This window comes from Gavialis gangeticus, unplaced genomic scaffold (genome assembly GCF_001723915.1).
Source record: "Gavialis gangeticus isolate Ggan-Ray unplaced genomic scaffold, GavGan_comp1, whole genome shotgun sequence".
In the NCBI taxonomy this organism is placed as follows: domain Eukaryota; kingdom Metazoa; phylum Chordata; order Crocodylia; family Gavialidae; genus Gavialis; species Gavialis gangeticus.
In genome coordinates this window covers 61,482,358-61,494,911 of record NW_017729034.1, presented here as the reverse complement: position 1 = coordinate 61,494,911, position 12,554 = coordinate 61,482,358, and the positions used below count along the sequence as shown (strand labels likewise).

At 41.9% G+C, this 12,554-nt stretch overlaps 1 protein-coding gene across 1 annotated transcript in view; it reads right to left on the bottom strand.

The window, feature by feature from the left end:
* Positions 1 to 6,959: 6,959 nt before the first annotated feature.
* Positions 6,960 to 12,554, bottom strand: part of DACT2 (dishevelled binding antagonist of beta catenin 2) — a 25,735-nt gene continuing 20,140 nt past the window's right edge. Inside the window, exon 4 of the mRNA XM_019527456.1 lies at positions 6,960 to 9,610. Coding sequence (XP_019383001.1) covers positions 7,824 to 9,610 — 1,787 coding nt within the window. The 3' untranslated portion in view covers positions 6,960 to 7,823. The remainder of the gene's footprint in view (positions 9,611 to 12,554) is intronic.

The following is a 12,554-nucleotide window of genomic DNA, read 5'->3' as shown; positions in this document are numbered from 1 at the left end:
AAGCCTTTCAAATATTTTTTGCAACCCACTTTTGGGTCCTGACCCATGGGTTGAGAAATGCTGCCTTGGAAAAAATTAATGCATAAGTGCTGATATTTCTATAGGTTGTGGCCCAATAAACAATGAGAGAAAGTTTCAAAATCCTCTTTCTCATTCTTCATCTGTTATTCCAATCATTCCACTCCCTGACATTGTGAGGCTTGCATGTGCTAGGACAAAGTTATCCTCATAGTACTTCCACTAACTTCAGTGGGCTTACATCAAGGATGAATTTGACCCACTGTGTCCTTACGTACAAATTCTGAACTCATGAGCAGCTGACAGACGATGAAAAAATACTGGAACTCTTTAAAAAAAAAAAAAATCAATATCAGGCAATAGGAATCTTTAGCTTCTGTTATAATGATAGGTTGAATTAACAGAATTAATGGCCATTAGATTCTGCTCTTTTATCGACACTGGGTGCATCTACATGAGATGTTTTACTGCAGAGTTGACTACTTAGCTCCTCAGTAAAGTATCAACATCTACACATGTGCCCCTATTAGGCTGGAGTAAATAATTAATTCTGCTGTAGGATAGTACTGCCTGAAACAAGTACTATCTTATGGCGGAGTTATTTACTCTATTGAAAAGCACAGGTAGACAGTGACTGGGGCTGGCTGGGGCACAAGGTTATACAGTGTAGGGCACCCTGCACTCTAGCACCCTTATCCCCCAGCCAGCCCCTCCGCAGCATGTTGTGCTGGGGTGGAGCAGCTCTGGGCTGGCAGGCTGACCCTCAGGGCCCACTATCAGCTGGAGTTGTGCTGCCTTGGCTCAACATGCTCTGGTCTCAGGCACACGTGTAAATGCTGTGCCCAGGAGCCATAAACTCTGGCACAAAATGCATTAATATCACATGTAGACACACCCTCCTACTCCAAAAGGTATCATTACTGGAGCGCAGTTGGACATCTAACAATGATTTTAATTCTGAACAATATTAATAAAATAAATATCAGCTTAGCATTTCCTGATGCGTCACCTTGCACTTCTGTCTGAAAGGCTAGTGTTCCATTGCTATATGCAGAATAGGAAATGATTGTAGTATCCCAGATTCCACTGTGCAATGACTGTGAGAAAATGCTCTGTTCTAAATGCTTGGTCAGTATATGTGAGAGGTTTATGTATTTCTCCATAACAAATTTCAGAAATCTTGAACTAATGTTTTCAAGACTTTTTTTATAATGCCATATATGTATTCAAAAGATGCATGCCTCAAAATGATTTTGCTGGGAGTGAGCTTGATATGAAGGGTTGGATTAATTCTTTGTTGAATGTGGGATGCGCATTACAAGTTATGGTGTTAGGTGGCTGGTGCTGTCCCAGGATAAATCATCTTGTGGCTGTACAGATGGGCTTTGCAAGAACTATGCCACCCTTCTCTACAGATGTCACCAAGGGCTGGCACCTTTGATATCGAGGTGGGGTTTTATAGGAGTCCTTAAAATGAAGGCTACCCGTATTGAATATGAACTGTGCTTGGCCACCCTACCTTCTCTGCCCTTTCTTGGGGTGTGGCTAGTTTGAACCCACTCCTCTGATGGAGGTGGGATTTGTGGACACTTTGCTTTGCATCAAACTTTCTCTGGGCATACTTTCTAGCACTGCAGATGGTGTATTCAGGATTATGTCAGTGGAAGCCAGCAGAATCCAAGAGGGAAACTGGTTTGCAGGACTCTGTGATTTACTGTATAGGTAAACAAAGAAGTGATTTATGCAAATAGGAAAAAAATCCAATATAGCCTTGGACATTTATTCAGAGGAGGACATAAGCTGGCTGGCATGTAAATTATGCATTCCTGTTTTCAAAGAGTATCAAGGGATCTGTACTTTCCACTTGAAAAGGCATGGTAGTTGACAAGAAGTAATCCCAGGCTGAAGTTTTAATAGAAGGATGGCATCTGAATAGGATAGTAGTTTCCTAATATTGCTCTATAGGGTCAATACTGGGAGCTATCTCCCACTGTGTACTTGAAAAATGTCAGTATTGTGCTTGAAACACACACACACGCACACACACTTAATCTGATGGAAAAATAGCTTGTGTCAAGGCCAAGACAGTCTGTAATTATCTAATTCCAACATTATTAAAGCAATAAAAGAATTAATGAGTCATTAAGCTCATCATTGTGATCTATTCTGTAAATTCCTCCTAAAACTCCCTTAATCCTCCTTCCTTTTTAATGTTTAGGAGAATTTGCCCTGATACTGAAGTGTAAACTTCTTTCTTTGACAAAGGAAGCTCTTGAGCTGCTCCATACATTTCAGTGATGGATGATCTTGATTCAGTAGAGGTGTCTGGCAACAACAATAGAAGTTAGCTGTGGCAGTGAAGGGGCTTCAAGAAGTTATTTCTACTGCAGCCATTTGAACTAGACTTGCTAATTAAAATCACTGCAGAAGTGATACATTTCTCACCCCTAATATGCAGCAGGCTTGGTGCTAGACATCACCAATTGACATATTTTGCATTCTTTCAGGCCATTATCATCCTAGACTAGAGAGTCAGAGCTGGAGGATTTTGTGGATTTCTTCTATGAGGAAAACAAAAGGGGAAGTATTTTTCATTGTGTGTTGGTTTGATGCTGAACATCCTCAGTTCTCCAGTTCATTTTGAGTTAAGGGGGTCAGCATCTTGCAGAATGAAGCCTTAAATAATCAGAACTATAATAACTGAAATACATTTTACAATCACTTTAGTATCTCTGTTTGTTTCAAGGAAAGTGAAATCTTCATCTACTGTTGAGTGCCCAACCCTTTCAGCATGAGAAATCTCTAGCAGGTTTTACCCATTATGGGTGGGATAGTAGAAGAACAGACGATGATTTGGGTTGGGATTAGGGAATTTAGTGTAGAACTGCCTGGCAGGGAGGAGGGAAATGTGGGTATTCCCCCATCTTATTTTTTTCTACTAAGAAGTCTACCTCCCTCCTTCCCAAATAAATTGGCACAAAGTTGTAAGAAGGATGAGAGAAACAGATTTTCCTCCGCATGGTGTTTGTTTGTTTTTTTTATTTCTTAGCCCCAAGTCCTTCCCCTATAATTTAGTCCTCTACCTGCAAATCTATTTTCCTTTAACAAACAAATAACAAGCAAGCAAACAAACCCTTGGGTGTATGTCCTACCTGGGGGGTTTATTTTTCCTCTTCTGTCACAAGTGTTTTTGTTGTGGAGAACAGGGTGAACCCAGTTAAGTAGGTAAGATTAGGCCATGATAATGGCCCCTCCTAGTCTGACAGATCTATGGATTTTCTATAATTTAGTCTTGTCATCTTTCTCTTTTGTTCTTTCCTCACCCTTTTAAATCAGTTCTCCGTTGCCTCTTTTTCTCCCTAGTTTTCATATACCCATATTGCCTTACTTTCTCCTTCTCTCTAACCCTACTAATTTACATTTTGGGCTGGATTATATACTGCTTTGCTCTTGGGTGGTCATCCACACCCCTGCAATGTGGGAAGGCAAGGCTACTCACCTGTGTGAGTAACTGTTTACTATGTCATACAGATGCAAATGACAAAATACCTGGCAAGGTATTGAGGTATCAGAGACATTGCAGTAGATTATTTCACTGATAGGGCTCAAACTAGTACTTAGCCATATAAGGCCAAAATACAATTTCCTTTTAGGTGGATAAACAGCACTTATGCAGCTCTAAGTAGCACACTGCATAAGTGGCATTTTGGCATGCTCAGAAGGAACACCTCCAGTCACTTGCACTAGATGCAAATCTTATGGAAAAGCATGAAAACACTAAGCACCCCCCCCCAAAAAAAAATCTCAACAAGCACCTGTTTGGAGGAGGAGGGGATCTCACACTTTTTAGTGACTTTTAGGACCCTTGACCAGAGAATGGGAAACCTAGCTGTAACCCCCCCACACATCCCTACTCTTCAGCAGTGCCAAGAGCACCCTCCATTGTTCCTGCAGAAGCTGAACAACCACTGAACAACCAGGAGAAAGAGACCCGTAGGGCCAGGACACCAGGTCAGAGAGAGGCACTAGCCTGGAAGGGTATGGATCTTGGGTTCTGGCCCTGTTCCCCTAGTAGGGATAGAAGTTATCTCATTGTTCCCTATCAGGTGACTAGTATACAGAAACACCATTGGGGGCAGAATCATGGCCCAGAACCCAAGACATTTTCCCTTCCAGGGGAGGTTTACAAATCCATCTCAAGTTATAAATGATGACCTGGAACATAGAGCAGTAGAATTGTTACTAACCTTAAAAAAATCAGCAGAGGGGACTAGTTTAGAAAAATATTAGATTATTTTTTTAAATGAAGGGAAAGATTTAGACCCTGATCATGTACTAGATTGCATGTAGGGTACCACAACATGAATTTCATAGTTTGTGAGAAGTGCACCCAAAGTATAGGATTACACACTATTTAGACTCAAGGCATGCCTCAATAACTCAAGGCACCCCTCAAAAAATCTCAGCTCTTAATTTTCACTTTTATTTTGACTAAAGAGCATTTTTCTGCTGCTTAGAATGCAATTGAATCCTCTGTGAAACTCTGGGCTTATGTTGTGAATCAGGTTTGCTCACCTAACTGTGCTAACATTGTGTGGCACCCCACAGAATCCTTGAAAATCTCCGAAGGCATCCTGGGTTGCCACAGCATCCTGGTTTAGATTCAGTGTTTTAACTTTAAGATGAGGCCTCTTGTAGGCTGGAGTTAAACTGGCTTCACAACAGAAACTGCTAATGTTTAACTAGAAGCAAGGGTAACTTGCAAATACAGAAAATCCATTAATTTGAGATTCCTTATGCAACATTTACCATGGTCTCTAGAGTCAAAGCTTTTTCTTTCATGAAAAAGTGCTGAGGAAAGCCAACATGACATAAATTACTATCTTGATTGTTTTGTAGCTAAACACAGAAATAGGAAAACTACTAACAGAATTGTGAAATGCCACTATTCACCGTACTTGAATGTTAGTGTGTAAATCCATGTTGGGCATTAAATGCTTGCATTTTAATACCGCTTTGTCTGAAATAGAGTCAGCATTAATCACGGATAACTAAAAGAACAATAATGGTGTCAATGTAGTCATTTTTAGCACTGGACTCTGCTTAACTGGGAAACTCCACAGTTAATATGTAAGTGATTTCTGCTCCCCTCAATTATAACATGGAGGAATGGTCTTAGTATGGATAATGTCAGTAGAGCAGTGAGGAAGGATGACCTTATGGGAAATGCCCAGGTTTAGGACTCAGGACATCTGGGTTCTTATCCTCGTTATGACAGGGTTCTTAGAGAAGTCTTGGAAAAAGTGACCTGTACTTCGTTTTCCAAAAGTGTGAAGTGTTTTAAAGCTAAAGCAGAGCTTGCATGCCAACAAGGAATAAAAGACCTTGGTTAGAAGTTCAGTCATGATTTGGTTTGTTAATGAATCCTTGGAGGAAATGAACATTCTCATGCAGCGTCTGCTATAAACCTGTGTTTATTTCGGGTCCAGCTCATTTATTGACCAAAGTAATTGAGATGCCCTACATCTCTGACAGGAATGTTCTGGAGGGGGTACTGAGGTATAGGGTGCTGGGGTTTGACACTTGGATGCTAATAAACAAGGCATGAACTTGAACTCCATTTGCACCTCCCTGTGCTGAGAACAAGAATAGAAAATGATTACCTAAAGGCACAAGTTGCATGCTTTTAACCTAACAGCAAACTCACTTTTGAGTATGTATGCTTATACCAGTTTAAAGTGGGTTATGTCAGTTCAGTTTGCACCTGTAAATGCAGAAGTGTAAGCTAAGCCTCTGTAAAGCAAGTTTAAATTTACAGTCTCCATGTGCATATTTGAAACAACTGAACAGAATTGGTTTGAAAATCATACTAGTGTCACTTTAGTCATAGATTTGTGTTTGGAAGGGAACTCAAGGATCATCTGGTCCAATTCCTTGCATGAATGAAGGAATGCTATTCATAAATCATCCCTCCCCAATGCTTTTTCAGCCTCGTCTTGAAAACCTCCAGTGAAGGAGTCCCCTGCTGACTTACTTCTCTAACAGTAAGGAAGTTTTTCCTGATACCTAATCTAAATCCACTTTGCTACAATTTAAAGCCATTGCTTCACATCCTGCCCTCTGCAGCACAGGGGAATTGATACCTCTTCTTTATGGCAGCCTTCTAGATATTTAACACTGTTATCATGACTGGCTTTAACCACCTTTCCTCCAAGCTGTTAATATAACTCCCAAAATCTCTGCCTGAGGCAGCGCCAAGACCAAACTGAAAAACGGTTGCTTAAGAGTTTATATAATGGGGTTGAATGGGTATGTCTGCGTTGTAGTCATGGAAGTAACTTTGTTTTAGTCATGGAAATGCTTCAGCTAGCTTTAAACTACTTAGCTCAGGCACTGATACTGGTATAGGTACTCCAGCACAAAGATCAACATGGACTGGAAAATCCACCCAAGAAACAGGGTAAATTAGCTGGCACTGCACCTCAGGGACCCTACAACTGGGCTTCTACTGGTACTTAAACTATCGCTGCTGTCTGTATGCTGCATGGTTGGGGGTATGAAGATGCATTCTAAAACTGGGGAAGTTTTTAGTTTATTTACCACTTAGGTTTATAAGCAACTGTTATAAACATCAACCCTTGAAGAAAATACTTTGCTGAATCTTTTTTCTAAAACTGACTTATTCTACTAGTTAACTGGCATGTTCTTGGCATCTTGAGCTGAAGGCCCAAAGGACATTGCTAAGTGATAATCATCAGCCATACTAGGATGACTCTTGACTGAAGGACAACTTATCCGGAAAACACACAAAAGCAATAGGAAACAATGGACTTCCCCTTTCTTCTGGTACTGCTTGCAGGCATCACACCTTAAGAACTTCTGAAGCTCAGATCCACTCCTAACAATCCTGAAAAACTTCGGAGAGACAGCCAGACAGATTGTTTTCAGGAGAACATTAAATAGTATTTATTGAGTCTGCAATGGCAAGGGCAAAACTGTTACACTCTCAGCCACAGCTATGGTACAGAGCGTTCTTTTTTTGCCCATTCAGGAAACAGTCCATCTTAACAATGCATGAAAAAAATGGTAAAGACAGGTTTTTTAACATCATATTTATGCCTTCAATTTTGTATATAGCAAACTATCCTTAATGTCTTGTTCTTCTTCATCAGTACATTCCCCTCCCTTTTAAACTTGATCCCTCTTAATGATTGGGGGGTTGGCTGGGAATGATCAATCCAAGTGTGGAGGAAACCAAACCAAGTGCTCTGGTGGTGCTCAGTTGGAGGAGCAGAGTGACAGATGAGCAGTTAATGGGGAGATACTTTCTTGTGAGTCATATTATGGACAGAATCTTGGTGGAGGGAGGGAAGCTTCAGGGTCTTTATCTGGAGAATAGTGAGGCCTTCTTAGGAGGCCTGTGTCTCAGACTGGGTCAATTCTCTGAATGCCCATGGACTACAAGCCACCAAGAGGCTTCTCACAGAATCTTGTGGCAGAGCCTGTTCAAACATGTTAGCTCATATTAACATTTCGTTTTTAACAGGGTGACCTCTGAAGCATTGTAGAAAAGACATTGGCCTATATACACAATGGTATTTACAGACTAAATGGCAAAAGAGGAAATTAGATACAGTGACATTTATATACAGGCATTAGCAAATGAAAAGGTCCCTTGTGTTGATTCAGGGTTGTTCACAGTTCGTTTAAGAAAATCCTTTTCTTTGAGCATCAGCTCTTTTGTTTTGCAAACAAGCCAGAGCCAGCTTGATGTCTCATTGGGAAATACAGATGTTTGCTCTCACTTAAACCATGGTCATAACCTTTAGAGAAGCAGGTTGGAATCTCCTAATCTTCTTCTTCAGTGCCTTTGAGGCTTTAATGCGGCAGATTTTGGGCATCGGGGGAAGAGGTTTGGAAGAGGTTTGGACTGCTGCAGATTGCCGGACAGATGTTTCAGGCCAGATCAACTCACTGTCATCTCCATCGTCATAGTCAAGAGTGAAGCTGCTACTGTGGCTACTGCCATCTGAATCACTTTCACTGGATTCACTGTCCCCAAAGCGGTTGGCTGTGTAGTCACTAACCTCACCTTCACTGGTCTCTGCAATGGTGGAGTGAAAGAGGGAAGCACATTCAGCAGAGTACTCAGAGTGGTCTGACTCACTTTTGGCATACATTTCATGGTGGTGAGGCTTTGAACGTGCCCTCACGCTCACAGCACGCAGGACCCCTGCTCTCCTTATGGGCTGTCTTGGAGGCCCAAAGCCAAAACCACTGGCAATATGGGCCTTCGCTGAGATCTCCACAGTGGACTGCCACTTGCGCTGTTTCTTCTTGATGGCTGTGTCTACATAAGTAGTTTCAAGGGAATAGAGGGCATTAGAAGATGCCCTGTAAAGGTCAGGCTTGGATGGCACAGGGGGCATTCTGAATTGCACAGGGAACAGGCTGGATTCTGAGCAAGATCTGCCTGTAACCTCCCCAGCATAGGTAGGTCTCCTAAGAAGGCCCTTTGCTCCATGCTGCCTCTGGGACTGATGGCATTCAGCAGGGAACCTGGCAGCCAGGTGGACTGCCTTTGGCTTTTCTGTACAATAGCTTGGCTTCCCAGGCCTGGGCAACTTCTCACTGTTCCTCCTCTTGATTTTCACAGACTTCATTTTGGAGTTGGCAAACCTCACTCTAACTCGATGGGATTCTGCAGGGACAAACTGGGCATGGACAAATTCACCCTGAGCTGGTAGTTCGTGACCTCTCACATTAGCCACTTTGAAGCTACTGCCCCTTCTGTTAGGCTTTCTGGGCAGGAGGGCTTTCATGTTGAAAGTGCCCAGACTGTCATCCTCGTGGCATGGCTGCGAGCTGGAAGAACTGTGCTCCAGGCTGTTCTCCCTTGCTTCTGTCAGAGGAGAACTCCTGGCAGTTGACTTGGCAGAGTAACAACTATTTACAGCTGATGGCTCTGTGTCAGGCATGGTGGATGCCTGCTCTGCATTCACACACTGCACAGTCTCCTGCTGCTTGGCACATTCCCCCTCAGGCACCTCTCTCTGCAGCTTCCCTTCAGCTTTGTTACTTTCCAGAGAGCTCAGTTGTTTTTCCAGCTGGCTGTTGCTGCTGTTAATTTTCACTCCACCAGCAGTGGGGGTTATAATGAGTCTCTGGTGCATTGTGGATGGCTGGCTCTTTGTCGAAACCCGCTCAGTGGCAGCGGCCTGATTATTCCCTCTGCATCTTGTCAACTGGAGCAGTTTGTTGATGTAACCCCCTGGCCTGGTCTCAATGACTGGCCTAGTCCTAATCAAGCTGGGACCTGTCACAGCAGGTGTGGATTTACTGGGGGGAGCATGATTGTCTGTTTCCAGGGGCACCCCCACCAAGGAAAAAAGAGGGCTTTGTAAAGCCACAGCATGAAGGGGACTTGGGTAAGGGTAGACATCATTGCCGTTCCTGGAGACCAAGTCATTCTGGTATTTGGGGTCTACGTTGTGAAACTGATGTTCCCCTCCATGACAAACTGGAGGCATAGACTTGGGGTCTGTTGCTTTCTGAAATGCAGTGTCTGCTGATACAAGCCGTTCTAGGTCACCTGGAGGTTGGACAGGAATTAACAAAAGAGGTAAAATCACAGGTCATGCCACTTTACCTTTTATTTCAGGGGCATAGTTCAGAGGGAGATGCCTGTGGATGAGAAAGTATATAGCACTTTCATTGGTATGCAAGTAATCATGACAAAAATGAGCTTCAATCCTTTAAGAGGCCCACCCTCTTTTGTACAATCTCTTGCAGGCATCTTAAAAGCATGAGGAAAACATGCTTTACAGTTCCCTCTATATAGGAGAGCTAAATGCAGTTGGCCAGGCTGTTCTCTGTTACCCCCCTTGTAAATCCTGTGTAATATGCCTTCAGTGTGGATTTACATGTCCATAATGGAAATCAGCATCTGATGCCCTGATTTTAAATAACTGAACCTGTGTATTACAGATGGTTTATACTGTGATCGTTTAACATTTGTGCACATAAAAAAATTGACCTTTAAAGATGCATGCGCTCTCACACACAAAACCCAACACATCCAAAACCTAATTATTCTTATTTCATGGAGAAAGATGGGGGACAAAAACAAAATAGAGGATCTAACTGCAACAAAATCTAAAACTGAGGTCATATAAAACAATCCAAAGATCTGTTAATCCTTCTTCCTCTGCACTAGCTGAAGACTCCCTCAGGGTTAGGTTTCTCAAAGTATCTGAGCAAACAAATTCCTGAGATTCCCAGCAGGCGAATGTCTTTGGAAATCTGTAGTCATCTACCAACTGATGTATAAGGGGCTTAAATAGAGCTAAAAGTAAAATGTCCCTTAATCTTGTAAATGCTGGAAACTATGGCTGTATTCTACACTGTACTTCAGTTAGGCATTACTGAACACTGGCGCTTTAAGTACACTGGAAAGCCATTTAAAATCCATATTGACTCAGAAACTTGCCATATGAGGCAGCAAAAAAGATAGTTACCGGTTCTCTCTTCCAAATTTAATGGAATCTCTAGACTGGATCTTTCGGGTCACTGGGTAGCAAGGTTGCAGTGCCTTGTACCTTTCTGACGAGAACTGGTTACTCGTCATTCAAGACTCCTAGAGTTTTTAATTCTAACAGCCAACATTCGGGGATTTCGTTAAATGGCAGAAAGAATTGAATGTTATGTCGTATATGTGTGTTTTTTTTCAAAAAGGCAATTTGAGGAGTGGGCTAAATGATAATCTTTATTGGCCAGAGAAAGAAAGGACAATGGGCTAAATCCTCAACTGTGTGAGAGAGATCCCTTGAACTTGGAGTTTCTGGGACCTAGTCCAGACCTCATCATACTTGGGAGTAACCTGTAGGCGGTTTGAAGTTAAACTTGGTTGCCCAGAGCCCCAAGGATTCCCTTTCTTCCAGGAAAACCTCCTTAGATTAGGGACCAGTAAAGGTGGTTTATAGCTCTTCACCACTGAGGGATTCCTTTGCATGCAAGATTCCTCAGACTGGAACTCTTAGTTGAATTTCTGTACAGTTTTTCACACCTACAAAGTAAAAGGTGGTCAGTTGATTTTCTTCTGGGACCCCGATACATTTTCACTTGTCTTACACAACAGCTTTAGGCCCTTCCCTTGTTTAATTTTAGACATATAGATGAATCCAGGATTTGTTTACATGAGGAAATATTCCTAACATTGTCTGAGCTGGAATGTGGGTAAGAATTTTAAAATCCAGTGCTTTTGCCCCCTTTTAAATGAAGTGGAGAGAACAGATTAATTTGTTCCATGGTGTAGTCAGAAGACAGCAGTAGATACCAGAAGAACTCTGTTTCTATTGTATCCATCAGCACAAAATTAAAAGCCAGACAAAAAGATACTAGTGTCAAACCCTGCTAATAATGTCCTAAGTCTAAAGGATTCTTAATAGGAAAGTATTCTGTTTAAGATTACATCCTGATTGTTGAATTAATATGCATGCAAATGTCCCAGGTACAATACTGTACAACAGAATTTTCAGTGGAATAGCTGCAGACAGCTTGACATTTAAGTCTCCCAGAAGATCTTTCTCATGGGACAGAAAAGGTCCTCAGAAATTGCAGAGCATTTCTGGAGCTTGATTTTTTTTTTTTTTTTTTTTTTTTTGCTTTGCTCTGTCAATATAAGCAGGTAGAAAGTCAGCTGATCTAAAAGTATATCTACACTGTAAACTGCAGCGTGGTACAGGGAAAAATCTTAGCTGGTTTTAGAAGAGTGTACTATAATAGAGCTCTGAAGGGGCTGATTTACCCTGCTGAGCAGCATTCTGTCAGCCAAAATCAGATGGGGGTTTCCTGTTGTAACTTCTGGGATCCTGGCGAAATAACCCAAGGGTAAAGCACTATCTGTGTAAAAGACTAAATGTAAGCCTGAAAAGCACAAGTGCTTGAGTTGAGAGGCTTTGATAAAATTTTTCTCTTTACCCAGCAATTTGCAAATGTTATATAATGTTACAACGGGGACCCATGTTACAACTGGGCAAACCAAAGATTTAGGAAGATTAATGGGTGTGCTCAAGGACACAGCCAGAATCCAGATTTGAATGCAAGATAAGCTCTCAGGTTCTTGCCGAATGACATAGGTCGTAGCACCATCCAGCCAAGGTCAAGTGACCTCTCTGTGTAGATCACCCCCCACTTAGAAACAGTAAATTCTGAAAACAACATGGGTTAGGTTGTCCACAGTATTTTGAATGCAGGTAGAGAGGTATCCTCATTTAAAACGCATTAAGAAATACCATATTAAGTTAAATTATTCCTATATATTCCTTGGTTTTTCTGAGCTCAGCAGTATACTCCCTAAACTCTACTCAAACAGATTAAGAAAAGACATATCATATTAAATGGCTTGCCCTTAAGGCACTCTATTCTCTACAGAGGCAGAATTTCCTATTTAGATTCTGGTAATCTGTGTGTGTGTGTGTGTGTGTGTGTGTGTGTGTGTGTGTGTGTGTGTGTGTGTGTGTGTGTGTGTGTGTGTG